Raw genomic sequence first — 27,357 nt, forward strand, 5'->3', positions numbered from 1 at the left:
TAAGTTAATAAAGGGATTGATAGCTTTTGCATACTGCAAGTACTTCAAATATCTTTAAATTCATTTTGAACAAAAAGAAAAAAAAAGGAAAAAAGAAAATAGTCTATGCAAGGAATGCAATTCTTTTCTACTGGCACAAGTCTAAACTGAAACCCAGTGAAAGCAATATTCCCCAAAACTACTAACAATGAACACTGAAGACTTCAACATTCATTCAACATTTTATACATATATTTTAGATCACTCAAAAAATGTGTCACTGTTTTATACACCAATTAGTCATTTGCCAAACAGTTGTTTTCCTGATGCAAAAGTAGAGACGTTAACAGTGAAAACAGTGAAGAGGCACTAGGAAAATTATACATTATCAGCCCCAGTTTGGTATCCATTATACATGCCTTCTCCCATTTTCTGGATTTGTTCTTCATGTTAAAGGTCATACAATATTTGATATCAATTCTTCCTGCCACTAAAAGAGGGAATATTATTAGTTGTTTTATTTCCCCAAAGAACCTGTATCCTTTGAACAGATTATCTTCACCGTTTCCTTTAATTGAAGGTTGTGGAAAGAGAGGAAACAGCTTTCTCTATAGCTTTTCCCAAGGATATTGTTAAGAAAAGAATCAAAAACAAACAACTTTTATATTTCCTCTGCAGCAGCAGGAAATATAATGTCCCTTTCATCTTTCTCTGCAACAGTGGTAAGCAATTGTGGCAGCAGAAGCCATAGTAGGCTAGGCCTGCTTGGTGCACACTGCCACAGACAGAGGTGGCTTACTCTCTGGGGACAATAATCACTGATCAAATAATTTTCCCCATCTCCTTTACAGAAAAGTTTGCAGGGTGAACTGAAGCATGCCAAGGCTCCCCAGTTGGATCATGCTGGTTTAGAATGCAACAGCAGCAGTTTTCCCTTTAACAGTGCTATTTATAACTAGTTTGCAAAATGAAACCTGCACAAAACTGCTCCCACTATATTATTCCCAATGGTCATAGCTATTTTGTTTAATCACTGATAATAGAGCACATATGTTGCGATTTGAAGTGAGACTGGAATTTATGTTTTTCAGAGGAACAGAACAATGGACCTAATACCTCAAATCTCTGATTGCTGACTTTCTTTCCCTTTTTGTTCCAGACAATTTTAGGTCTTGGGTCTCCTGTGGCTTGACAGATGAATGAGGCGACTCCTCCAGAAACCCCTGTCTGGTCGACAGGTGTTCTTGTAAACTTTGGTGGTGCTAAAACAAATACACAAACAAACAAAAGCATTAATCTAAGCAGGACCCATGAAAAATAAGTTATGCCAAGACTTCAGAATGAAGAAAGGTATAAAATATTTTATTTCTTAGATAATAGCATTCACCTGCAAGAAAAAGCACTAAGAAATAACTAAAAGGTCAGGAAAGTACTTACAGATTTTACTAGTAAATTTATATTAAAATGGAAAATCTGATATCATCAAAATAGCAAGATCACACATTATATTTTATCACCAGTATAAATAAAAAATCCAATTTGTCTTCTCCTGTAAAATGAGCTCATCAATCAACTCAGATAAGATCATGATTCATGACTTGATGTTATGATCGCAGGATGTCATGAAAACAGGATCTCCACCTTTAGGCCATTAAAATTAGTTACATTTAGGAGAAATTCTATGAAACCATCTGTAAGTTTGCAGTGGGGAGGTAAATGGCTATGTATTAAGAGTCTATGCAGAAAGGATTATAAAAGAAGAGAGATATATGTATGGGCACAGTTTCAAATATAATTCCTGTTCATTCCTACATTATTCCACTCTGTCAAAATAAATAAATAAATTTACACATAAAATCACAGAATCACAGAATCACAGAATCACAGAATTTCTAGGTTGGAAGAGACCTCAAGGTCATCGAGTCCAACCTCCAACCTAACGCTAACAGCCCTCCACTAAACCATATCCCTAAGCTCTACATCTAAACGTCTTTTGAAGACTTCCAGGGATGGTGACTCCACCACTTCCCTGGGCAGCCTGTTCCAATGTCTAACAACCCTTTCAGTGAAGAAGTTCTTCCTAACATCTAACCTAAAACTCCCCTGGCTCAACTTAAGCCCATTCCCCCTCGTCCTGTCACCAGGCACGTGGGAGAACAGGCCAACCCCCACCTCGCTACAGCCTCCCTTGAGGTACCTAAAAAGAGCGATAAGGTCACCCCTGAGCCTCCTCTTCTCCAGGCTGAACAAGCCCAGCTCCCTCAGCCGCTCCTCGTAGGACTTGTTCTCCAGGCCCCTCACCAGCTTCGTCGCCCTTCTCTGCACCCGCTCAAGCACCTCGATGTCCTTCTTGTAGCGAGGGGCCCAAAACTGAACACAGTACTCGAGTACAACTACTACAGTACTAAAATACAACTATTGAAGGAATAGAAGAGGACAGAGAACTGAAGAAATTTCAAAAGTAGGAAAGGACATTTTTATTAATTATTCTTTTACTTTCCTTTTCTGCAAAAACATAATTTAACTTAATTTATGGGACTTCTGGTAAAATAGAATTTTCAAACTTACACTGACATGAGACATGACTCCTGAAAAATCAATGTAAAAACTGAGATTTCTAACCATAGTTCAGAGATGTTGAAGAGTTTGTGTACATCATTCTCTTTCTGAGCTGAGCAGTTTTTAGCAATCCAGTATGCTTGAAGATGCTGATTTGAATGATATGAAATGAGTATTTAGGGTTATTAAATTATAAAACAAACAAATAACAAAAAGCCATGGGTATTGGCTTTGTGGTCTGTCTTCAGCTGTAAGCTGTTATATGTAGTTGCTCTACAGCAACTGCTGCAATTAATTTCTGCTGTCCTCTTCAACTTTCAACAGACACTTTCTGTTCTCAGCCTCTCTGGTTGTTTTCACTGACCTCTCAGAACTGGCGGCTATGTACCTGTACTGTACTAGTTTTTGTTTCTGAGTTGCTGTTCTTCAGTTCTTATGTCTGCCTAACTGTTATTCTGCTGAACTGCCCGTTCCACAAGGCAAAAATTCTTGTCAGCATGTTTATTTAAATGTCAAAACCCCAGCAGGCTATAAGTGTATATGTATGTAACACTGGTGGAAATCTTGAAATTATTTTGAATGCCAAGAAAATATGTTGTAGCCATTACTAAAAACCAAACTCAATATGCAATATTTTATGTTGCTACATTAAATATTATAGAATCATAGAAGGGCTTGGGATGGAAGGGATCTTAAAGATCATCTAATTCCAGCCCCACTGCTATGGACTGGGATGCCACTCACTAAATCAAGTTGTCCAGGTCTTCCTCCCATCTGGTCTTGAACACCTCCAGGGATGGGGCAATGCACAACCTTCACAATTACCTGATGCCTAAGGTGCAACATACCACTAAAATATAAATAAAATAAAATAAAATAAAATAAAATAAAATAAAATAAAATAAAATAAAATAAAATAAAATAAAATAAAATAAAATAAAATAAAATAAAATAAAATAAAGTAAAACTGTTACAATTTGAGAATCCACACCCTTTTTTCTTAAATGGAAAGGTAAGACACAATTGCTATTACTGTGTTTTCAACTTTCCAGAATGCTCAAACCTCCATAAACTACCTGCTGTGCTAATTTTGCCTACTGAACAGTACGTATTCACTAAGAACAAACCTGAAAAAAGCGCTATAGCAAGTCTGAGCACAGCAAAACAGTGTGCCATCATTGCTGCTGTGGAGATAAAAAATCTCCAAATCCACAGTGAATTAAACACAGAGGTAGAGCAAAGAAACTAAAAATCCTTTCCCAACTCACAGGCTTTATTCTTGGACAACAGAAAAGACAGAAATATATTCTGATGAAGAGCATCTGGGTTTCACCATCTAGGGTTTCACCCAAACTCCTAGCCTTGAATTTTTGTCTACACATGTATTAACTCAGCTTTCTGATATGCAGAGACATGACTGAATCAAATATTCTCTGGCACAAATTGTGAATGTGTGTCATCAAGAAAAAACTGATACACTGTCATTCTCTTTTTATTCTTTTTGACATTTTGCAAATTCATTGTTTAACATCAAACCAATAAAAGAAAAACACAGCATGTGTAAGTTAATCAGCTCACAGACTCTTTAATTCTAAATATATGATTAATTTCATTCATACGTTTAATTCTAAATATATGATTCATTCAGAGACTGGCAAATTCAAAAACTCAACATAAATAAAATAACTTACTTCCTTAGAGATATTGTCCATTTTGGAAAATTTGCCAGTTTTGCCATGTATTACTAAGGTTAAGGAGAAAAACAATTCAGTTTAAAAACTATTCCTGAAACATCTGGCTTAACTATCCTGGGTTCAGGAGAACTTCAGATAATTTAACAACAAAGAAAATAAAAGCAATGAAAAACAATGAACAAAAAGTGTGACGAACTATGTTAAACCAGCTCTGGAAAACAACAAACAAACATATTCTACTACTAGGTTTTATGTCTATGCCAATCGCCATGAATCATAGAATCATAGAATGGCTTGTCTTGGAAGGAAATTTTAAGATGATCTAACTCCAAAACCCCTGCCATAGACTGGGATGCCACCCACAAGATCAGGCCCCATCCAGCCTGACCTTAAACACTTCCAGGGATGGAGATTCCACAGCCTCTCTGGGCAACCTCTTCCAGTGCCTCACTACTGTTACAGTGAAAAATTTTCTCTTACTGTCTAGTCTAAATCTATCCTCTTTTGCTTTAAGAACATTCCCCCTTGTCCTATCATTATTTAATTGAGTAAAGAGTCCTCCATCCCTTTTATAAGCCCTCTTTAATGCCAAAATGAGGTCTCCCCAGAGCCTTCTCTTCTTTAGGCTGAACATTGCCTGCTCTCTCAGACTTTCTTCATAGGTGCTCCAGCCCTATGATCATCTTCGTGGCCATCCTCTGGACCCATTCTAACAGCTCCACATCCTTTTTGTGCTGGGGCCCCCAGGCCTGGATGTAGTACTCCAAGTGGGACCCCACAAGGGCAGAGTAGAAGAGGAGAACCACCTCTCTTGACCTGCTGGCCACCCTCCTGTTGTGGCAGGCCAGGATGCAGTTGGCCTTCTGGGCTGCAGATTCGCACTGCTGGCTCATGTCAAGCTTTTTGTTCACCAGAATTCCCAAGTCTCTCTCCACAGGGCTGCTCTCAATGAGTTCCTCTCCCAGTCTCCTGTCTGGGATTGCCCCAGATTGCACACAGGTGCAACACCTTGCACTTCAGCCTTGTTGAACCTCATGCAGTTCACATGGGCCCACTTCTCCAGCCTGTCCACATCCCTTTGAATGGCATCTCCTCCTTCTTTGCTATCAACTACTCCACTCAGTTTGATGTCCTGTGCAAACTTGCTGAGGGTGCACTCAATCCGATTGTCTATGTCATTGATGAACATACTAAAAAGCACTTGTCCCAAGACAGACCCCTGAGTGATACCACTCATCACCGCTCTCCACCTGGACATAGAACCATTGACCACCACTCTCTACGTGCAGCCATTGTGTCAATTCCTTATCCACTGGATGTTTCACCATTCAAATCCATATCTTTCCAATTTAGAGATTAGGATGTCAAATGGGACCCTGTAAAAGGCCTTACAGAAGTTCAAGTAGATGGTATCAGTCAGTCTTCCCTTGTTGACTGATGCAGTCAATCCGTCACAGAAGGCCACCAGATTGGTCAGGCACAATTTACCCTTGGTGAAGTCATGCTGGCTTCCCAGATCACCTCCTTGTCTTGCATGTACCTTAACGCTTCCTCCAAAAGGATTTGTTCCATGATCTTGCCAGGAACAGAGGTGAGGCTCATCAGTCCGTAGTTCCCCATGTCTTCCTCTTTAATATCTTCATCGGTCATCTTTAATATCTTCGGTCCTCTTTATATATAATATATTATTCGGTCCTTTTTAATATCTTCATTGATGATCTGGACGAGGGCATTGAGTGCACCCTCAGTAAGTTCGTAGATGACACCAAGCTATGCACGTGTGTCGATCTGCTTGAGGGTAGGAAGGCTCTGCAGGAGGATTTGGATAGGCTGCACCGATGGGCTGAGATCAACTGTATGAAGTTCAACAAGGCTGGGAGATGAGTGGTTGGAGAGCTGCCAGGCAGAGAAGGACCTGGGATGGTTGATAGTTGGCTGAATATGAGCCAGCAGTGTGCTCAGGTGGCCAAGAAGGCCAACAGCATTCTGGCTTGCATAAGAAACAGTGTGACCAGCAGGGCTAGGGAGGTGATCGCCCCCCTGTACTCGGCTCTGGTGAGGCCGCACATCGAGTCCTGTGTTCAGTTTTGGGCCCCTCACTACAAGAAGGACATCGAGGTGCTTGAGCGGGTCCAGAGAAGGGCGACAAAGCTGGTGAGGGGCCTGGAGAACAAGTCCTACGAGGAGTGGCTGAGGGAGCTGGGCTTGTTCAGCCTGGAGAAAAGGAGGCTCAGGGGTGACCTTATTGCTCTCTACAGATACCTTAAAGGAGGCTGTAGCAAGGTGGGCGTTGGTCTATTCTCCCACGTGCCTGGTGACAGGACGAGGGGGAATGGGCTTAAGTTGTGCCAGGGGAGTTTTAGGTTGGATGTTAGGAAGAACTTCTTTACCGAAAGGGTTGTTAGGCATTGGAACAGGCTGCCCAGGGAAGTGGTGGAGTCACCATCCCTGGAAGTCTTTAAAAGACGTTTAGATGTAGAGCTTAGGGATATGGTTTAGTGGGGACTGTTAGCATTAGGTCAGAGGTTGGACTCGATGATCTTGAGGTCTCTTCCAACCTAGAAATTCTGTGATTCTGTGATTCCTTTCTCCCTTTTTTAAAAATGAGAGTGATGTTTCCTTTTTGCCAGTCACCAGGGACTTTGCCTAATTGCCAATATCCATGGTTGGCATGCTTTTACTCATATGCAATATATTGTTTCATGATAATACTAATTTTAAAAAGAAGACAGATAAAGGAGAATCTCTTTCCTTCTTATTAGGCATTCAGAGACATGTTCTTCATTAGTGCAATTCAGGCAAATGACAGAGCTTGCACTAATTTATACTGTAAGACAATTTGCCTTTCCCATTGCTGATAAACTGGAAATAAAACAAAATAAACAAACAAACAAACAATAATGAAAAAAAGCTCCACCTCCAAAACTCTGAAAACTGCAATACTTGTTTATCTAGTGTTACATGGCAGTATACTTGAAAATGTATGTTTTCTATAAAACCTAACTGGTGATAGAGATAAAGCTAATTTTCTGACTCCATCTAGGATTGGGAAAAAAATGAAAAAGGACTAAAACTGCTATGCCTCCTTTTGAAAATGACTTACTATCTTCTGCAGAGCAGTAAAAAGGTAGTGAAGCTGCAGAAATAAGGCTGAAGAGCTAACTTGGCTTTGTTTGGTACTTGAAGAATAACAATGTGTTTCCAGTCCTATGTGAATTTTGGTGGACCTGTAATCTAATAAAACTTAGTATGAATCAAGTTCTTACTGTGTGTTGTGTGTTCAACTCTGGGGACCCCAGCACAAGAAGGACACAGACCTATTAGAACAAGTCCAGAGGAGGGCCACAAAGATGACCAGAGGGTTGGATCACCTCTCCTACAAAGACAGGCCGAGGGAGTTGGGCTTGTTCAGCCCAGAAAAGAGAGAGCTCTGGGAAGATCTTATAACAAGCTTCTTCCAGGAACCAAAGGGATCTACAGGAAAGCTTTGGAGGGACTCTGTGTCAGGGAGTGTAGTGACAGGACAAAACTAATGGCTTTAAACTAAAAAAAAAAAAAAAAAAAAAAAAAAGTTTAGAGTGGATATAAAGAAGAAATTATTCACTGTGAGGCTGGTGAGAAACAGGTTGCCCAGAAAAGCTGTGGATGTCCCATCCCTGGAAGTGTTTAAGGACATGTTAGATGGGGCTTTGAGCAATCTGGTGTAGTGGAAGATGTCCTGTCCATGGCAGGGGGTTTGGAACTAGATGGTCTTTATTTACCTTCCAACCCAAACCATTCTCTGATTCTAGCAGGAGAGGGAAAAGACAAGCAGGGTTATTACGTAATGATGTAATTTTCTACCTGTAGACATAACTCCCTCCTTGTAGATTTTTTTCAAGACAGGCAAAGTTTTAAGCTGATCTTGTAAAGACTAAAGTTACATGCATCAGAAGGATAATACTGTCTGGATGTTTAATAGGTGTTATGAGGATAAACTCATTTATGGTCCAGATGAGCTAAGACTAGGGTGATAGTAGCCAGCCAGCCATGGAGAAGGACAAACAATGAGCACACGAGATCCATCTTTTCATTATTCAATCAATACGTTCATCTTGTTACGTATAAACTGCCTATCATCAGTGAATGAGGATGTGAACTCATGCCCAGACAGAACCAAAAAAAACAAAAGTAGTATTTGTTGCCTTTATCTTTATAAAGGTTGTTAATTAACATTTGACACAAATTAGCTCCACAATTAATGTTGTCAGTTTCTTGACATTGAATCCGACATAAGCTGCTAGTGACTGTAATAGCAAATACAATTACACTGCACACACAGTTGTGCTTATTAACATAAGGGCAATTTTGATTGAGAATTGACAACTATTTTCAATCTCCCTTAACAACATAGATGTAGAGTACAAAAGACACTCTATCCAGCACACTTCATTAAGCTCAGCTATCTACATGTATATGGGAATCTTCCAGTGCAACTAAATCTGCCAAAAAAAATCAGATCCAATAGGTTACTGACAATCATATAACAGCCTCTCAGCAGTATTAAAACTCTTGTCATTTTTCAATAAAGCTGCAATTCAAATAATAGTAGCAAAATTAAAGGAAAAAAAAAAAAAGGTAAGATTCAGTAAAAATCAGATACTCATATTTCTGCTCTTACTCCAAACTTTCTTGTGAATGTCATCAAAATTGCAGCAGTATTAAACATAAACAATGCAGCTTTGGTTTATTTCAGCTTGTTCAGCTATTAGTGCCCTCCCAGATCTTTGTACAGAAACTGAACGCTGATATTTTGACAAGGAAAAGCTGTACAGTAGAACACTTCTGTAATTGGCAAGTATGCAGAGTAAGCATAAGCGTAAGGCCTGAGAGTTCCTACCCCCTACTGCTTGTTATCCACTTTTCGCTGGGGCCACTCAGAAGCTCGTGTAACAACTATTGAACTGCTGCAAATTACAGCCTAAAACATGAAGTAAAATTGAATTTATTGCTAGATCACCTTAAATATACTGATCTAATATGTTTTTTTTATGGAATTTAAAGCCATAGCAGTTCAGCTGCTGCTTCACAAAAAGTCAAGCTGTCCCCCAAGGAGACAAACAGAACTCTGAAATAGTTTACTGCCACTCAGGAAGAATCTGCCTTTTTTTTTTTCTACATCAAGGCCCCAGAAAATGCATTTCTCGCATGACACTAACATAACTGATTTGGATTAGAACTTTTCCGTAACTTTCCATGAGCATAAGGTATCTCTTGATTCTTTTGTAACATTTTATTTTCATACGTTTAAGTACAATCCTGAAGAAGTGAATGGAATGAACTAATTCATATTTCTCAAGGTTATGGAATTGTCTAATTGTTCTAATTATACTCCTCTACACCCTGTGCTGTTCTTTAAGGACGTTACATTTTTCCTCAGCATTCAAATAAACTGTCTGACAAAACGTTTTTTAAATGCAGCCCCGTTCTTTCCATAGCAACTGAGAGTTATTCTGGAGTAAGCTCTTTTATGGAGATAATTCCTCTAACAGATGAATATGAAAATAAGACTTCACTTTTTAAAAGCAAAGGGAGGTCTGCAGCACCAGCATAGCAAGCTTAGCATCTGGAGCTACTGTTGACAAGATACACAGGGAATGCAGACTTTAACACAGGTCTGTTTCTGGACCCTCTGTTTGGGGTGTGTGGAAGTTCCTAGCATACTGCAATTCAATTCACAATTAAACTTTATCATATTTTTGAAATATGAAATAGTTTCATATGCTGAATAGAAGTATCCAAGGATTTTCATGTCCTTTTTCAGCTTTCATAGTATGTGTGAATGAAATAACAAAAACATATGGAAAAAAAAAAAAAAAAAAAGATGCTTAGATGCTTTTTTTTCAGACTCCCCTATTTACTTGTAAATTATCATAAACCGGTGTTTCAGGAGTCCTGAAACATTACAGTAGCCTTTTATTTGTAAACACTTGTTTTGTAGCAATAAAATCTGGAAGATGTTACAGTCACAACTGTTCCCAAGGAAACTTTTCATCTGACACTCAGAAATGCTCCTGATCCCAGAACGAACAATACAGTGTGCCAGGTGCACTCTGGGGTAGTTTACAGACATCATCATAAAAATCACTGTCACTTGTTATAGAGTCCCTCTTTGATACTGGTCAGGTTTCACTTGGATATGTGACTGATTCTTAGTTAGAAATAAAAAAAACACAAACTGCTAAATATTGTAATAAACAGGCCACAGACTGGTTTAAATTCAATAATGATGAAGGCTCCTTTCCTAATAAACAAAATATAACTATGATAAACATGAATAGATAGGGAAATGTTGCATATAATCTCAGCCTAATACCATATAGATACATTGCAAATTATTTGAGCTGTTGTTCTTTTCACAATTCCTCTATGAGCTAATATTCTAAAAAGCTATAATATATATGCACAATATTTAACAGAAGAGCTTTTTGCACTCATTTGTCTTTAAAAATTTTTTCAAAGCATACTCATTTACAGCATTCACTGCTAATTTACTCATTAATCATAATTTGTGACATTAGTTAGACTGATCACTGTTATAAGCAATTATTTTGCCTTAATTCTAACCTGCACATACAATGTACCTGCAAATTGGCTATGTAAGAAAGTTAATTAGCTTTTTATTTCTATAAGGACAAGTGAGAATTTGCATTCATGAAATCTGCATCAAGAAATCCCAAAGTTACCAACTGGTATGTTCCTAAAGGCTCCAGGCTGTCAGTCACAATCTGCTGAATTTCTCCTGTTTCTCACAGTAAACAGCCTAAAACTGCATCATCCTCACATCCTTCAAAATGAAGAATTGTAACAACGCAATCTTCAAATGTCATCATACCTAGAGCAGCTGAATATGTTTATTACCCTGTGAATGGAAATTCCCAGTTTTTGATCCTTGAACTATTAAATGCAATCCAGATATGCCAGCTAATTCCAGCTGAAGACCTTGATCCATTTGGTTTACAAAAATTACCTGTAGTTATAAACAAACACATGCTTCTGAGTTTTCTTCCTGGGTGAAGGAAACTAAGCAGTTCCAATTTACAGGCTCCACAACTTAAAAACTCCTCCTTTAAAACAACATTAATAAAAGCTTTACAATACAACTAAAATGCTTATCACCCATCTTGCTTTTGCTACGTATATTCTTCTAGAAACAAAAACACTCAGAAACAATTATGTTAAAAAATGACTGTTTTTGTGTGTGTGTGTTTTTTTTCTGTTGTTTTTGTTTTGTTTTTAATTTACCAGTTACCTCTAGTTCCCCAGCCTTCATTTAGCCAGAACATACCCACCCTACAAATTTAGTAAGCAGATCAGAAAAAAAAAATATATTTGACTTGGTGATCTCTCAAGGAAAATGGTAATTCAATCCTGTCTTTACGTTTTCAACTTTTCTGCAATGTACAGCACCAGTTTACTAGGCTCTTTACTAGGCCTATGTAACAGTTTACATAGGGTCTATTCTTGCCTGAAATAAAGAATCAGATGGCACACTTGCAAGTGAGGTCTTACAACTGGGATAGGTAGGTTACATTTTCCAACAGGTCTAATGTTAAAATAGAACATTCCTAATTTGTACCTCTAGGCTGTGCAGACCCCGGTACCAGTTCATTTCATTGTGGATTATGCATACTTTTCTAGATACAGACATTATCTGAGCCCTAGGGACATGGTAGGAATGCAAACCAACACAGAAAGGAGCACACATTTACCTGCCAGCTTACATCATCTCTTCCCCCTTCACCGCACATCCTCCTCCCCTTCCCCCCCCCCCCCCCCAACTCATCTAAAGGTTTCAATGACTGGGGTGAAATAAGACTTTCACAAATACTAAAACAATACATGAAAAATGTGACCAAAAAAAAATTAATTAATACTGCAGACCAATATGCTCATTCTCTAGGTAGGATTAAGCTGAAGAATATTTTGTTCTTCTTTTTCCATTAAAATTATTGCTTGGTTTCATGAAAAATTACTGGGACACTTACTGTAGAACTCTGAAACTCAGCAGCAACTATTGCCTATCACACCAAGCATGAAGGGAAGCCAGGGCTGATGGATCATCTGGGCCAGCCTCCTCTGCAAATGTGAAGGATCCTGAAGCCCAACCCTGTTTCCTCTCACCTTCAAGTCCCGAGAGGCATACACAGTTTTAAGCACCAGTGCCATATAACTGATACCTTTCTTACAAGCTCTGTGGTGGTTTTACCGTGCTGGGCAGCTAAACCCCACAACCGCTCTCTCACTCCCCCTCCTTTAGATAAGGAGGGGGAGAAGTAAAGCAAAGAACAACTCACGGGTTGAGATAAGGATAATTTAATTAAAGGGAAATAATTATAATAATTAAATAAAGACTACCATGAACTAAACAATTTAACTAAGGGGAAATAAAAGGGAAAGGGGAAAAAGGGAGGAAAACAAACAAACAAAACAAATGAAAGCGATATGGAAGTGCAGAGGAAAGAAATTACGCTCTACTTCCCACAAATGAGCGATGATTGACCACGTCCTTGAAGCAAGGCCTCAACGCACGCAGCCGGTGTTCGAGAGGAGGACCGACGTCTTCTCAACGAGAGCCCACCCCTCCCCTCTTCTTCCTGTTTCCACCTTTTATTGCTGAGTGTGACACCACATGGTATGGAATATCCCTTTGATTGGTTTAGGTCAGCTGCCCTAGTGATGTTTCTCTCCTCACTTTTTTGCCCACCCCCTAGGAGGGTTAGAGAAAGGCCCAATGCTGTGCCACTGCTGCTCAGCAGTAGACACAACACTGGTGTGATAACACTGCTGTTCCAGCTACAAGTACAGAGTACGGCACTGAATGGGCTGCTGCCGGGAAAGTTAACATTCCAGCCAGACCCAGTACAGCTCTAACCCTTCTATATATCACTACAGAAAATAGAATGATTTTACAAATTTCTGTCTGCATCTTCCCTTATTTTTGCCAGTGCATGTTCAGTAGTTCTCACAGAAACACCCTTGTTTATGCTAGTTAAAAGGCTTGTTTTTAATGTTTGATTAAGTTGAGCACTGAAAGATGAAGGCATAACATTAATTACCCATGATATGGTAAATGTATTAGAAGGGTAAGAGCTCTCTCTGTTTTTTCTCTTTCCAATGCATATATGAAGTACAAACAACAAAAACTGCAAATTTAGCATAAGTGCATGTATGCCTTTAAGTTAAACACCACATGTTCAAATGTATAAAAAAATATAAAACAAAATAATGACAAACATTTATGAATAGGTTATATTTATCTTATATGTTATATGTGGAATCTGGCTGTGGATTAATCTACCTGAGTTAAAAAAGAGGAATTTGCTAGCTAATCCAGTACTAAGCCTTCTTCCAGCAGCGAATGAAAAATATAAAGCCTCTTGAATCTAAAAGGTTAGTGACGTGCACCACTTCATCCCCCTGGAACATTATATAACCTTGTCATATTCACTAATTTAATGAAAGGAAATTCTGCTTCAAAGCTCTCTACTGCTTCGTTTTCAAATTTTAATGTCTGCAGACTCCATATGAATTATTTGGTAACTGAGAGCTGACACTCCTTTTCACTGTGCAATGTAGAAACAGTGGATCTTAAAATGCCAGGCAAGTTGACCTCTTTTCCAGAGGAGCTTCTCTCTAAAGGAAAGGGACAGTAACGAGATCCTATAGGCACTAGTTTCAGTTAGTGACTGAGAGCATCTGGGCTATTACTAGAGAGATGACCTTTACTACTGTTTCAGTCTTCACTATAACTCTCACATTATCAATACCAAACCTAGGAAGAACAAAAATTGAGGAGTTACAACTATCAGGTGAAGTTTCCACTCACTTTTTACTTATCTAAACAGAACAAAATTCATACTTGACCATTTAAACAAAAGACAGATTGCTGACTACTGACTGCGAATGCAAAATCACCTATAAGAATGACTCAAAGAGAAAAGAAATCATGAAACTCTGTGTACTTAATGTGTTTCGGTGTTCATGCTCAATAAGGTTGGACTTGATGATCCTTATGGGTCCCTTCCAACTCAGGATATTCTATGATTCTATGATTCTAAGGTACCCTTATAAACAAATTCTTAAATCCTTTTCAATCAGAAGATAAATTAATAAAATTATCCATGAAAACAAATGACGTGACTTACATCTAAATATCATCTTTCTTATCTAGAGGTGAACTGCTGTGATGCCAATACCCAAACTGGACTTGCATCAAAAGGGAAAAGCACTCTTTTGCAATCTTCTACTATGCTCTGTGAAGGTGACCAAAGATCCTAGTCTTTTGTATAACATGTCTACATAGGCGAAATGCTTTAATGTTATCCACTTACTGTAAAATCATCTTTGGCTCAAGGCAGTTGAAAATAAATGCTAGAAAAATGTACAAAAATCAAAATACACTTCAGTTATTGAAGTTTATGGGGATATGGGTGAGAGAAAACCAAAAGTCATTCAATCTTTCTATTGCAATTACCAAAGCCAAAAAACCTTCCTTCTCCATTTCTCTTACTCTGTAAGGTGATAAGGCTTAGTTTAGCGACCAAGCCCTTGGCCAAATACTAGTCCGCAACAGATGAGATTGAGGAACACCTTGGGTGTCTGAAGGGGATGTTTAGATTCATCAGACCTGTCTCAAACATAGTAACTGAACTTGAACTTAGTGACATGGCAGTTAATATCTTCTCCACTTTAACCACTCTGTTTACAGTCCTGTCCTGTCCTGTCCTGGTGGTAAATACATAGTTTTGTACCTCTGATTTTCTTAGTTACACTGCTGAGGTAGAGAGCTGTTACTTGCATCAAGTGTGTGCATGAATCTAGTCAAATCTTACAGTCCATAGGAACATACACATTGACAACAATTCCTTTGAACATACATACATGAGAATACATACAGCCCTGCTTGTTCAGGAATTAAATTTTATGCAGGACTTTTGGGGCATTAAGGGGTTTAAGATGACTTTCTACTTCCAAACATTCTTTAAGAGATGGCATGAGTTGACCGACACATAATTTATTGAGCTGGTTAAGTGGTTAATAAAATAATAAATAAATAAAATAATAAGTGGTTAATAAAAGGACTGTATAACTTTGTTATAAATATTATATATATAAGTGTATAGTGCATAATTTTGTTATAAAAATAATTAAAATAAAATAAAATAAAATAAAATAAAATAAAATAAAATAAAATAAAATAAAATAAAAATACTTGTTAGTACAGACTCATAATTTTTTCTTGCTTCCTTACTAGATTAGAACTACTTCATCCCAGAACTAGAAAAACAACTATTAGTTGTAAAACAACTTTTATCATTTGCCTACACATACTGATCATATGTGATCTAAATAAGGTATCCAGTGAAGTAGATATAAATATATATACATATACGTACATAAATGTTTACATGTGTACACATGTATAGTGTGTGTGTGTGTATGTTCATCATACTAGTAATGCTATGAGGACCATGCAACACAGCCCAGCTGCACAGATCTTCAGCTGTACTAAAAGACTAGTTAGCATAGCCTGTAAGATGATAAATTACTGGTGCATAAGCAGATGTTCATAAACTAGGTCAGAAAACTGTTTATAGGTATTACAAAAGATTGAGTGACTAAAGGTCTCAGTGGATCAACTCAGTTCCTTGCCTACAAATCATGTAAGATACATCAGTGCACTGAACATAGTGCAAGTAGCCTGCTTTACAATGGAGTTACGCAGATATAAATGTACTGATTATATGTAATTTCACTGGCAGTATTTTTCGTACTGTGTTTTCAGCTCTACACAAGTGTCCTGCTCTGTAAAGCTCCTATAGTGAGTTCAAGATCCTAAAAGTCATTTTTCTAAATTATTTATTTTATTTATTTATTTATTTTTCAATCAGGACAGTGCACCACGAGGCAGCAAAAAAAAATACTATTCTTAAAGTGCAGTTTTTCAATTAAGACTCCATACGCTTTATGAAATTCTTCTTATAAGACCTAGTTTACTCTAAATACACTCCAATACAGATTTACCAGTAGAAATTTCAAGCATCTAACTCATTCAAAAACATCAGAACTAAAACCTAACATAAATGTATGAACAAGGAGGTTGTAACTAGCTCCAAAATTCAGTGAAACAGTACAAACATAAATAAAAGAAACATACCACATAAAGGTAAATCCCTAATTATTGCAAGTCTACTTCTGTTTTAATCATGATACATAACAGATTGTAAAATTATATTCTTCACAGTCCGTTACCTAAGATCACTGAAGAGTACAGTTATCTGATGTCTTGCATGTCACCGTTAACATTGAACTTGCTTTACAAAAGAATGCTTCATGTTTATTAATTTTACTTAAATGAGTGTAATATAATTTTCAGTGATTAAAAATACACCTAAGCAGATGATGCTGGTCCACAGTATTATATCTCACCTATGTTTCATCTATCATAGCTCTTCTTCTCTCTTAAGTACAATTTTATGCATTTTATCTCAAATAAATCAATAAATAAATAAAGTCAAAAAATCCTAACAAAAACAAAAAATCCTAAGCAGATCAAACTGGAACTGTCTAGAACAGTTCATGCTCGCATACATATGACAGTCAGTAAAGGCAACACAGAGGTCAACCTGGACTTTGTGTCATGCCTTATCTGCGGAGTGATCATACTTGTCCAGTGAAGGACCCCTCACAAATTAGGAATCATGACTGTACCACTAAAAAATAGCTATGTGATCTACTGGAAGTTATCTCTGATATCCACCCACTGATCTAGAGGAAGGTGTCCCTTTCCATAGCAGGGGGATTGGAACTAGATGATCATTTACGTCCCTTCCAAACCAAACCATTCTATGACTATAATTCTATGTGCACAGCTGATTTTAGCAGGGCCTGAAGTATCAGTTTTCAAGTTCGTGATTTGATATTAAGCACATTCTCTGATCTCATTCATTCTACTGTTCTTAATGCATACTTTAGAAGACTACTAAATACAGGCTTGCAAGACCTCTGCAGGATACAGCGAAGCCCCTCTTAATAAAATAAAATAAAATAAAATAAAATAAAATAAAATAAAATAAAATAAAATAAAATAAAATAAAATAAAATAAAATAAAATAAAATAAAATAAAATAAAATAAAATAAAATAAAAATAATATAAAAATCTATTTGCCCTGTCATAGCAATTTTCACTTTAAAAGCTCAGTCATAATTGGAAACAGCAGTCCAATCTTTAAAATAAAAATATGAATTACTGAAATACATAACTACCAACAAAGATTGTGCTTTCCTTTTTTCCTTTTACAGGCTTTCCAATATGACAATAAAAAGCATTATCAGATCTAGCTATGATTCCCTTCCTAGTTCATACCTACATAGTACAAAAATTTAGAAGATAAATTCACTGAAATTTGGTCTCAGGAGAGGAAATCAGAAGACAAAAACAATGAAAGAGACAGTTGGCTACTGGACAGAAGAGAGGGCTGCGAGCCAAAACTTTGTAATTCTAATCGCATCTCTGCTAATTGCTTGCTGTTTAGCTTCAGGCAAATTACTTAACCTCCATGTCTCAATTTCCTTACTTCTAGGATAATGCTACTTACATATGTCACAGAACAGAGGGAGGAGTATTGACGGGGTAACTGTCACTGTATTTACAAAATTTGAATCGAGATTTATGCTTGTGCATTGAATAAGAGGGCTGCAAAATATTAAAGTCCTATCTACTTGTACCAAGGAAGACACTTCTATTAGGAAAAAGGAAAAGGGGAAGGGGAAGGGGAAGGGGAAGGGGAAGGGGAAGGGGAAGGGGAAGGGGAAGGGGAAGGGGAAGGGGAAGGGGAAGGGGAAGGGGAAGGGGTAGGGGAAGGGGAAGGGGAAGGGGAAGGGGAAGGGGTAGGGAAGCGAAGCGAAGAGAAGAGAAGAGAAAAGAGAAAAGAGAAAAAAGAAAAAAGAAAAAAGAAAAAAGAAAAAAAAAAACAAAAAAGAAAAAAGAAAAAAGAAAAAAGAAAAAAGAAAAAAGAAAAAAAAAAAGAAAAAAGAAAAAAGAAAAAAAAAAGAAAAAAAGAAAAGATGTCATTCGAATCTTTAATGTGCCAGTGAGGACTAGTAGCTATTTGGCAGTTATTAGCCTTTGAAAATTGCAGTCCTCTGCAAATCAGTACCACAAAATGTTGGTTTAATTAACACCCTTTTCTCTACAGAAATCAGAGTACATTGCACAAGTGTACTGACTAAGAACTGCTCATTTTGACACCAGGAGGTATGTCCTGAAAGTGGTTATCTTTTATGAAGTTGCAACTAATTATTTCTGCAAAATATATCGACTTGTATCAAAATTTAAATTCAGAGGTGTATAATTTTGTGTATTTCCTTTTTTTAAAAAAATGGATTTCAACGTCTTAATTATACAGCCACGTAAATTTTAATATTCTGTTAAAACATTAATTTACTGAACCATTTCAATATGTATAGATATGTTTACTTCTACATGTTTGGAAATTAGAAATTTATTAAACCTCTATTTAAGTATACATTAAAATAGCTGAATGTCTTCTGAAAAATAACCGAGAGTCTAGGGTTTGCTGTTTATTAACCCAAATTTCCATATGTCTTAATCTCAAAGGCATATTCAAAATGTAGAAAACGTCTACATTGATCACCGTCACAGCTACAATTTCGTCACAGGAATCAAACAAAAGCAGTATAAAATCTGTATAGTGGCAAAAGGGTTTTTTTGTTTGTTTTGTTTTGTTTTGTTTTCCTTCTGGATATATGAAGTCAACTAAAAATGCATTTCTCATACCTGAAACTATTGACACAAATACTACTGCAGCTGGAGAAACAAAGAATATAGCATGACCAAAAAGAACACAAAAAGGTTGGCCTCAAATGCCAAAGTATGAGAATAATTTGTCTGGAAAAGACAGGAATGAAAACCTAAGTGAAAACACATTTTATTTAATGAAAAATATTGCTGAGAAAGAAAAGAAAAATAGAAAGTGCGGGTCAAACAGTTCCAGAAGATAACCCGAACCAAGATAGCTCCATAGGTCTAACAGATATTGGTATATGGATATATAGGCAGTCAGTCACTTAGATTTATTACATACACATGTGTATATGTATATATATGTATATATACATATATATGAAAGATTTGGCTTTAGCATGTAAAAAAACATTGCTTGTTCCTTAGGGCTGTCTCAAAGGTTGTAATTTACTCTGTGTTCCTTAACATGCAATGCAAATAATAATAGTAGAACCTCTTGAATGAATTACTGTATTGTTCATGTGATTACAAAAAGAAATTATTCTGCACATTGCTCCTTCACTGAATGCCTTTAAAAGAAAGCTTTTGGTAGTTAAATAATTCTGCACAGTGTTGGTGCACATAACTGGAAAAAAAAAACTAATTAGAGTTAGCAGGAAATATTTAGAAAAGTTATATTTTGATGATTTTACTTTTAGCACTAAACTTCTGAGCAGGCAGCTTAAGAAAAAAAAAAGTTTTTGTTTGTTTGTTTGTTTTTTCCCATTATTCTTAACAGTGCTCTTCAGTATAACAGTACAAGAATATAATGCAATATATGGTAGCGAAACAAAAGGAAAGTGGTGAAAAGAACCAATATAATTTTTTGTTTGTTTGTTTGTTTTTTGTTTTTGCAGGTAGAGATGGAAATCATCAAAGTAAACCCCACTAGAGTACTAGATGTATTTTTATGTGTTTAGCCCAGGAACACAGTTAACAATGATACATACAAGGTTTAAAATTTTTGTGTCCTTTCTTTCTGCTCCATAGATAGTTGTATGGTATGGTCATCTTCACATGTTGAGCTTTTGTATCAGCCTGCAGTGAAACATCAGCAGATAAGTCTTTTGCTATGCTTATTCAATTAGATCTACCCTGGTATTCAGGAATATACCTGCTCAGTGGAGTAAGCATAGTTCATAACCTTCACAATACAGTACCTGTTTTGTTTGAGGAACTCCAATTGGTGACATTCTACTTTATATTTCTGAAAATATATTCATTTATTGTTCTTTCTGTTTCTGACCCTCACTACATTGTGTTTGTTACTGTCTCAGCCTATAGACAAAGGGCTACATGCAAGTATATGTAAATCAGTGGTAATCTAATTCTAAAAAGATATCTTTCCATAAATAAGAACCGCTGTTATTTCAAATAAATTATCATGCTTTGAGACCACTCTTCCGAATTAACAGCGAATAAAAAACAAAAACAACCAGAAAAAATAGTTGAGTATATGACTTTCCATGGCAAACAAAACACAGATTATACAATGTTTTTTGCTTCTGAGGGCATAAGACTAACCTGTGTATGTGTATAACAGAGAGAAAAAAGACCCAACAATCCAAACAGTGCTGAAAGCATCCCTCACCTTTGAGTGTCCTTCTTCAGCAGCCACCCCTGCAATGTCAGCCACACACGTTACCTAGTGTCAGATGAGGCAAGGCAGCACAGCTGCTGTTGGCCACAGAACCTGCCAGCAGCTACCAATGTAGCCACAGGTATCTTACACCACGATTGACACAGGCCATCAGGCTGCCCTGCCTGCCTAGTGGCTAGGAGATCCAGAGTACATCTACACAAGCCATAAATGACCAGTAACAACCTCAAAAATGACAAAAGTATTGATATACCAAACTTTTTGTCCTTCTTAACGTTCTGAAAAGAAAAAAAAAAAAAAAAAAAAAAGTCTTACCAATCCATACTGCCTTACAGTTATTGAACTCCCCTGGTTCTGGAATCCATTGCAGAGAAGTGTTTTTTTGTTTGTTTTTGCATTTGTTTGCTTGTTTTGTTTTTTACCTTGTCACTGTCAAAATGAGTTTGTTTGTTTTTTTTTTTTTTCTTTTGTATGAGTGTGATTCTTTCCATATTGATAACTTCCAAGTTCAAATCTCATGTAACACCTGAATGTCAAATTTATTTCACAATCCACCAGTACATTTTTTCTTTACACCGTGTGGATCTGAACTTTTTATCTGATTCCCATCTTGAGACTCCTCTGTTCTCCTAGATCTGAGAATCTAAGTCCTTTTTGATAGAAGTCAACAGTTATTTCTTAGGCTTTCTGATCGTGTTCCAGTGAATGTTTCCACTATTCTTAAAACATTGTGGGTGATAGACTAAGACATAAGTTTTGCTGTAAGGTGAAATCCTAGTGCCACAGAAATCAGTGGTATTCCTAAAGGGGGCCAGCATTTTGCCTTTATTGCTAGACTTTCTATGATTGTGAATGAGTCCAGTCTGCACCTGGTACTGCTTTTCAGGACTATTTTTTTTTTTTTTTAAGTTCCCACAAATATGCTCACAAAATGGAAGTTCTGTAAGATACATTACAATAAACACAAATGAGCATTTACATTTATACCACATTTACGAGCAGACATTTTGGAAGATTATTTGAACTTCAATATTGCTGTAAAACTTGATTAGAGATGCAAATAAACTTCTGATGCAACTACATTTCTGTAAATGATTGTTCTTGTTAGGCAATCTTTAAAGACTGACTGAACTCCTTTGAAAATAATTTTGTTCCATTCTGTTAGAAAATCATCTCCATCATCAGCTGACACTGTACTTCATATAAGAGGTTTTATATATTTGATGCATCTGTAATTATGTAAAATGTTTCCTTGCTCTTGGAAATCAGTAAATATGCATACCATGTATAAATAAGGTGTTTCCTTGAGTAGACTGGCTATTTTCTTCACTTGTAAGAAGTTCATACCTAAGTAATTTCAGTGACACTGCTAAAATTTACAGAAAATTTGGCCCATTGTTTTGAGATTCATGTTAAGAATTAAGCAGCATGCATTTACAGCAATGTGATCAGGTATTAATAACATCCCATCCAACAATAACAGACGTTTGCAAGCTACTACATTATGCACTAGTGTGGAAAATTAGCCCTGATTGCAGCGGAGTGGAATGAATAGCTATAATCTGGTACTATTCATACCTTCACTACAGCAAAGTGTTACCATACCAAGTAACTGTAATTAAGTCTTACTAGTTACTACCAAAAAAGAGAGAGAGAGAGAGAGAGAGAGAGAGGGAATACAGAACACATTCAACAGGCAGTGAAATAATTGGTCTAGGTGACAGGTGCTCAAACTACTCTGCACAAAAAGTGATAAATGAATGGGAGTCGTGAAAGTTCTTAAACATACGTTTTCACCTAGCTTCTTCCTGTTAGATAGAAACAAACCTGTATTTCACATGAACATATTGTGGTTAAGTTGAATCTTCACCATAAAAAAGTTTAAAAAGCTAATTTTTTTAATAAAAAAAAGTTTCAACACCAGATGAAATAAACTAATTGAATAAAATTCAAAACCAGGTATTGCTCTTGCTCAGCAACTGAGAGTAACTTTTTTTTTTTTTTTTTTTTTTTGTTTATTCCAGAAGTACGTGCATTTCAACAACTATAGAAAAGACATCCATTATTTACCCTTTTTATAATTAAACTATATAAGCAATGAAACAATTATCAGGAGCAAAAAATGTTAAATATCAGCTTTTATTTTGTTTTTCATTTTTGGATGGCAAGATGCAGAAGAGAAGGCAGAGGAATAAAAGGAAACGTATCATTCTCTTTTGATAAAGTGAGTAAATGTAGATCTGATCCTACAGCATAAAAAATTTACACTGAGGTGGAAACTCTCACTGCCTGTACTGAAAATAATTCCTGTTAAGTGATGCCACATACAGTTCATGGCAAATCCTTATATAGGACACCTCCATTTCTATTGAGCATCATACTTTGTACCACTTCATCATACCTTTGTGTTTCCAGATTCTCATACATATCCAGGCTACTGCAGTAGCAGTCCTTAATTTCTCTATTTAATGACTAATACAATCAGTCTCATTACAATTTGAGAATCTGATTCTCTTCCCAGTAATCCTGATAGAAATAAAGAAAAAAAAAATACATCAAAATCAGGCTAATTAAAGGGTAAATAATAATGGAAAGGAAACAGCATCTAATAACTCTTTTAAATAAACAATTTATTTTCCTTTTAGGCTACAAGGTCGAAAGAAATGAGTTACTGTAATTTTGCCACTGCTGCTCAGTAGACTTATTATTTATTATGTTTGTTAAAGTTAATTATGTGCTAAGATATACTGTAGTTATTACTGTCCAAAAAAAAAAAAAGGGTTTATTAATTCAAATTGTTCCATTAAAATAAAGTGCACTAAGTACATATCTGAATGATTATTCAATCCTAATTATTGTTGCACAATCATTTTGGTGTTTCTAAACATCTTTTTTTCCTCCAGAATGCATAACAATGCATTTAGGACTATTAGCATATATGATCGGTGTATTTAATATTATTAGGTATATGTATGCATGTTAAACAAAAAAAGAAAGAGTATGAATTGTGTATTTTCTGGCATGGTCATTTGTAGTCTTCTATTTTTATACTTCTTAGTACAATGTTATGGGAGAAAACAAATGTATAAATATTATATACAAATATTTTTATTTTAAAAGCACAGGTACATTACAGATACCAAAATGGTAAATATCAGATTCAAGACTGCCCTGAATAAATTTAGTTGTCCTGACCCATAGGTAGGTAATATATATCATTATTAAATTATTTTTAAATTTATGTTCATGTTAATGTACAGCTATATTTTAGCTTGTATTGAAAATGCCTCATGTGAACGTAATCTCTTTTCACACTGCTGTTCAGACTTGTTAGGTATGTCATAAAAGAGATCATTCACATGGTATGTTTTTGATCATGGTGGAAAAAAAAAAGAATTAATTTATTATTTTCTTTCATAATGATGCACAATTGCAAGCACAAGTAGAGGTCCACCTATAAATTCAAATAGTCCAAATGTATGTTATTTTTAAATGCTTTGGAGTAAAATGAAAGCTCAAATTCAAAATTAAAAGCACTAGTGCAGTCAGGAAAGTAGTTGCTAAGGCAAGAAAACATTTGTAAAACATCTAAAAAAGAAAACCTGTAATAACCAGACACACTACAGAAGCAGGTAGAGAAGGATGACCACAATTAAATTAGAATTAATATGTTTTCCTTTCACAAAGCCCTCTGGTTGTCCTTCTGTCTTAGAATCTCAGCCATAAAATGAAAACAAATAATTAACCTTTTACAGAAGTGATGTTTTTCAGAGATTTGGTACAGAATATCTAAATCATTTATGTTTCTGATTGTTCATTAATATAAGAGTTTACCTGTACTATAATCCTCTGATCTACTAAAAGACTTTGTAAAGTCTAAAATAAGAACTACATATTTTACAGCATTGTCTTAAGCTACATTAGTTTCCCAGTTCTGAGGACCAAATTTGAACTTTATACTCAGGCAGTCTTTCACTACTATTTCACTACTATTCAGAATCTGCTTATGGTGATATGCTAGTGGTGATGTAATTGTTGGAATTAAATAGGAGTTAGGTGTTACTGAGGTGCAATTCTTTTACAAGTGACCGAATTAATTCATCAAATCTAGCATTACTTCTGAGGATTTCCAGCTGAAGAACCGAAGACAGTTCCATATTTGGGTAAAATTATGCTTCAAAAATACTGCAATGAATTTCAGATTCAACATAAAGAAAATTATATTATAGAGTGAGCTACTTTTTTTTTCCATTATTTGAAGATTCATCTACTGTTATGTATTAATAGATAACAGTTTGAAATAAAACTTCTTGGGTAATAATAACTTTTTGGTCCTTCATTTACTAACCTATATATTAAGAACATCATCATAACTAAGTAGAAAATAATAATGGCTTTCACCTCAAAAGAGAAAGATAAGGAAACACTACAGAAACTTTCATTCCTTCTTTCACTTTTCATTTCTAAAGACACCCACTCATCAACATTATTTAATATTTCTAGAACACTTAGTGCCCTCCTCAAACAGGATCTGATCTTGGTATATCCATCAAAAACAGGGACAATAGTCTTCCTCCAATAATGTTTACTGCCATAATCTTTCTCTTTAAAATGTTTACAATCTAAGTATAACAGCTGGAGAAAAAAACACATTCCAGCTCAGTTAGAACTTAAGAGCTTACAGCAAAACCACAACACATGTTCAAGCTTTAACCACCAACATAAGATACTTCCCAATTTAGGAGATTGATGCCAATCATACAATTACTCTTTTATCTACCATCTTGTCCATTCAGCGTAACAGGTCAGGAAATATGGCATCTTAAGGAGCTCATAATATACCTGAAAAGGTCAATCTACTATAGTAGAATCTGACATTCTACTAGACGTGCTTCCAGTATGCTTTCTTATCTTCTAGAAAGGTTTTCTCAGATATTGAGACCATCCTTGCATTGTACATATCAGTCACCCTTTCAACATAATTTTTTAGTTTTGAATAATTTCAGATTCTGCTTGCCAGTGGAACAAAATACCCAACATAGATGTCCTGGTTTCAGTTAGCACAGAATTAATTTTCTTCCTAGTAGCTGGTGGAATGCTGTGTTTTGGCTTAGAATGAGAAGAGTGCTGATAACACCCCGATGCTTTAATTGTTGCAGAGCAGTGCTTATACTAAGCCAAGGACATCTCAGCCTTTGCTCTGTCCTGCCAACGGGCAGGCTGGGGGGTGCAGTAAGAGCTGGGAGGGGACAGACCCAGGACAGGTGACCCAAACTAGCCAAAGGGGTATTCCATACCATCTGACGTCATGCTAAACAATATATAGGGGTGGCTAGCCGGGGGGAGGGGGCCGGACTGCTCGGGGTTAGGCTGGGCATCGGTCAGCGGGTGGTGAGCAATTGCATTGTGCATCACTTGTTTGTACATACTATTATTACTTTCGTATTATCCCCATTGTATCATCATTATTATTATTGTTATTATTATTTTTGTTATTTTTTTTTTCCTGTCTTATTAAACTGTCTTTATCTCAACTCACGGGCTTCACTTTCCATTTCTCTCCCCCGTCCCAGAGAGGGAGGGGGGAGGGTGAGCGAACGGCTGCGTGGTGTTTAGCTGCCGGTCAGGTTAAACCATGACAATAACGACAGAATGATGACTCCAGTATTCAATATTTCATACTTGTCTTTTTCATATATTATATAACAATATAGATATATTATATCACAATATAGAATAATAAAATATTATTCTATATAATTGGATATATTAATTCTATAGTGTAATATTAATATATTAATATTATAAACTAATAATATATTATTCTGTATAATTGAATCTGTATTACATAGTACATTATGCTGTAACATATAATAAAACATTTACATTCTAGAACCATGAAGGAGGAACAAGCAATCTAAATTGCATAATGATAAATACCATTGATTTTAAAGGCAACAGGCCTATAATGGCTTATGGAGGTGTTCAAGGCCAGACAGAGGTGTTCAAGGCCAGGCTGGATGGGGCCTTGGCCAACCTGATCTAGTGGGTGGCATCCCTGCCTATGAGAAGAGGGCTAGAGTTTGATGATCTTTACAGCCCCTTCTAACCCAACCCATTCTATGATTCTGTGATAACTTGAATCTGTATTTTTCTACACATGTCAGGTAAGCATTGCACCCAGACAGATTGGCATGCTTCATTTCCTCAGAAGCTCATTTTTCCCTCAAATTTGAACATCTGGTATATGCAAAAAGTGGTTATTTCTATGTTTGCATATGACTATCACTGACCTTTTTCACTCACAAAATGGAAGTGAGTATAATATATCAAATGCATACTGTAAAATATTTAATTAAGCTGCAATTATATTTTAGTGGCAAAATTAACACCGTTCATGATGATTCTGCATATTTCCCAAAGGCTCCCAAGTGTGGAAAATACATAACTCAATCACTGACCACTTTCTGCAATCTGTTTAACACCCTGGACACCGTCCACGTTTACTATAGCCCTCTCAAGGGCTTTTATTTTCTGCAGCTCCCTGATGTATTCACTGTATAACTTCCACAAAGAATGCAAGAGGAAAAAGGCTTATTGATAAAAGCCTGTACTGCTAGATGCAAAGAGTCACAGGAAAAAAAAAAATAGAAAAAAAAATAAAAATAAAAATCGA

At 36.2% G+C, this 27,357-nt stretch overlaps 1 protein-coding gene across 1 annotated transcript in view; it reads right to left on the reverse strand.

The window, feature by feature from the left end:
- Positions 1-27,357, reverse strand: part of PTPRD (protein tyrosine phosphatase receptor type D) — a gene marked incomplete at its 3' end in the record, with an annotated part of 401,990 nt that overhangs the window by 233,810 nt on the left and 140,823 nt on the right. The window contains exon 3 of the mRNA XM_084305402.1: positions 1,096-1,241. Within this exon, the coding sequence (XP_084161528.1) occupies positions 1,096-1,241 (146 nt within the window). The remainder of the gene's footprint in view (positions 1-1,095; positions 1,242-27,357) is intronic.

The sequence above is a fragment of the Netta rufina genome, assembly GCF_964035555.1.
Source record: "Netta rufina genome assembly, chromosome: Z".
Taxonomy (NCBI): Eukaryota; Metazoa; Chordata; class Aves; order Anseriformes; family Anatidae; genus Netta; species Netta rufina.